General features: G+C 35.1%; 1 protein-coding gene across 1 annotated transcript; it reads left to right on the top strand.

Moving 5' to 3' along the window:
- Window positions 1–1,095: 1,095 nt before the first annotated feature.
- Window positions 1,096–2,165, top strand: LOC121654582 (olfactory receptor 52K2-like). Its single transcript, XM_042008792.1, is given in 2 exon segments — window positions 1,096–2,023; window positions 2,026–2,165. Coding segments are annotated over 2 exon segments (1,068 nt in total).
- The last annotated feature ends 529 nt before the right edge of the window (window positions 2,166–2,694 follow it).

The raw sequence follows: 2,694 nt of genomic DNA, 5'->3' as shown, positions 1-2,694 counted from the left end.
GTCTTTCAAGCAACAAAAAAAAAAAAAGAAAAAAAGAAAAAAAAATTGAAATGGGGTAGAATATCATTTTGTGTTATTTGTGCTGTTCTTGCATTTCATGTTATTAAAGAAATGGGGACATTTCTTTTGGAGGGGTGGTCGTATGTAACATAACTTCTTAGTCTGTTATATGTTAAGGTTGAGTAAGTTGTGTATCCCTTCAGAGTTGCCATAGGGCAGGCAGACTGTGCCCAGTTGGTGGGATTTGTAGTCCAGAGTGTAAATAAAAGACAGGAAAGACCGCGAAACGGTCCACCATCAAGAAAAACTCTTTATGTCTCGTCTTCATTTATTATTTTATTATGAACTACCCAGTTAGGCGAACCCCAAGAAGCTCGGTTACTCTAGCAAATCTACACCATTAAAGTTCACATCCCTTCATATGTGTTGGTGGGCGTGGTTTGCTATGCCTGCTAGGCGAGATCCGACTATCTGCTAGAGATGTGACGTTCATGAACGAATTGAATCTTTTGAACTGCTCTTTTAAATGAACGATGAGAACCAAGTCACAGCTGTGAGCCGTTTATTTGTGGCCATTCTTTTCATAAACAAATTTTCCACACGCTCAATTCACATGAAGTATCTATGGGCAGAGTATTGTTTTCCTTTTTTAATCTGTGTTTTACTATATTTTTTTTTTTACATTTTTTATAGTAGATTTTATATAGGTACATATTTTGATTGTTTTTCATTCTTATATATTGTGAAATTTTGGAAGATATTGTAAGAACGAGCCAGTCTTTTGAATGGCTCTTTGAAAGGAACAGCTCCTCAAGATCCAGCTCCCTTCAAAGACCCATAAAACCCATCTCTACTATCAGCATCTGGTGTGGGGTTTTTAAAATTTTCTGTCATGAAAAACATAACGTGGTTTTACCCTGTAGGGGGCATTATGAGCCATTTTTTACCCACAAAATCCTGTTTTTTAAAGAAATAAAAAGATTATAAATTTTATCAACAGTATAGTTGGTTTTCATCACAGTTAAGTAAGACTATATTGTTTACAGCTCAAAAAACACAAAGTGAACTTGTGTCATTTGATGAAGCTCTGTCAGCATGACAAACCTTTCTTTTGTGACATCTTTTTATCTGTCTGAATATTATGGAATGGAAAACCTGAAGCCACTGTACTTTTGCATTTTCCTGATTATATACCTAGCCATCATTGCTGAGAATGTTACTTTGATTGAAGTAGTTTATCATGAAAAATCACTGCATGAGCCAATGTATGTTCTGTTGTGTAATTTGGCTGTGAATGAGTTGTTAGGAGGCACTGCATTACTGCCAGCACTGCTGATCAACCTGCTGTCTTCCTCACGTGAGATTTCAATTTCATTTTGTCTAACTCAGATCTATGCTATACACACATATGCCATCAATGAATTCACAATTCTTGCAGCAATGAGCTATGACAGGTATGTGGCTATTTGTTATCCACTGTGTTATCATTCAATAATGTCACAGAGAATTGTTAAACTGGTTGCTTTTATGTGGGTTTACCCCATGCTGGCATTTCTGATTTTTTTCATTTCAACCCTTCAGCTGCCATTTTGTGGGAGAACCATAGAAAAGGTGTACTGTATTAACTACTTACTTGTAAGACTTGCATGTATAGACACATCTATTGTTAACATTATTGGCTTAGTAGCTTCGGTTTTTTATACACTTCCTCAGCTTGTCATGATCTTTTACTCATATATACACATCCTGAGGATATGCATATTGTCTTTCAACAAATCCAAGTTCAAGGCCCTTCGGACCTGCACTCCCCACCTACTAGCTATCATTAACTATTCATTTGGATGCTTTTTTGAACTAATACATGGTCGATTAGTCAATAGACACATGTCTTATCACACTAAACTGTTCTTTTCTCTGTACTGTTTATCATTCCCACCCCTCCTTAATCCAATAATCTATGGTTTGGGTTCACAACTTTTAAGGACACGATTTCTCAGGCTTCTAAATAGAAAAAGTAAGCAAGTGCAAACAATGTAGTAAAGATATGTGATGTTATTGTGCCTTATAACTACATCCCGCATGGTGCTGTGAAGGCAGAATCTCCATGTTGTTTAAACACACAGAGTCCTGAATTCATCCCATTCAATGCTAAATTTTGTGTTTAGCTGGGATATAAGATAAAACTTTAAAAACAATTGGTTAAACTTTTCTGCACAAGGAAATGTAAAAAGTGACTTTTAACCTGATCTATAAATACCCCCTGTTTTATAATTCTTTGGATGCAACAGTGAGCAAAAAAAAAAAAAAAAAAATCACTTTCATGGACAATCTTTTGCTTTTTTTCCCCCCTCTGTTACTATGACTGGGAATTTGTACATGTAATCAAATCTGACATAGATTTTGACTGGTGATGTTAATTGTTCATACAGGACAATATGCTTATAAATATCAAATGGTAAAATTTAGGTAACAATATAACAATAAAGGTTATATGGTATTTCATCTACTGAGAAATTAAAGTGAGAACTAACAAACAAATATTGCTGGTAAAACAGAATGACTGGCTGTCTTCATGGGACTTATTTTTATGTAATTAATTGTTTCCCTTATTTTCTCTTTGTCTGAACCCAGGATGATATTTGTGTTATTTGTATTTGTATGATAAACCTTGGGCTGATGTGGTTCAGGGTTCCT

The sequence above is a fragment of the Melanotaenia boesemani genome, chromosome 15, assembly GCF_017639745.1.
Source record: "Melanotaenia boesemani isolate fMelBoe1 chromosome 15, fMelBoe1.pri, whole genome shotgun sequence".
Taxonomy (NCBI): Eukaryota; Metazoa; Chordata; class Actinopteri; order Atheriniformes; family Melanotaeniidae; genus Melanotaenia; species Melanotaenia boesemani.
The sequence above is the reverse complement of the archived record's forward strand: the minus strand, read 5'-3'. Positions and strand labels throughout refer to the sequence as shown.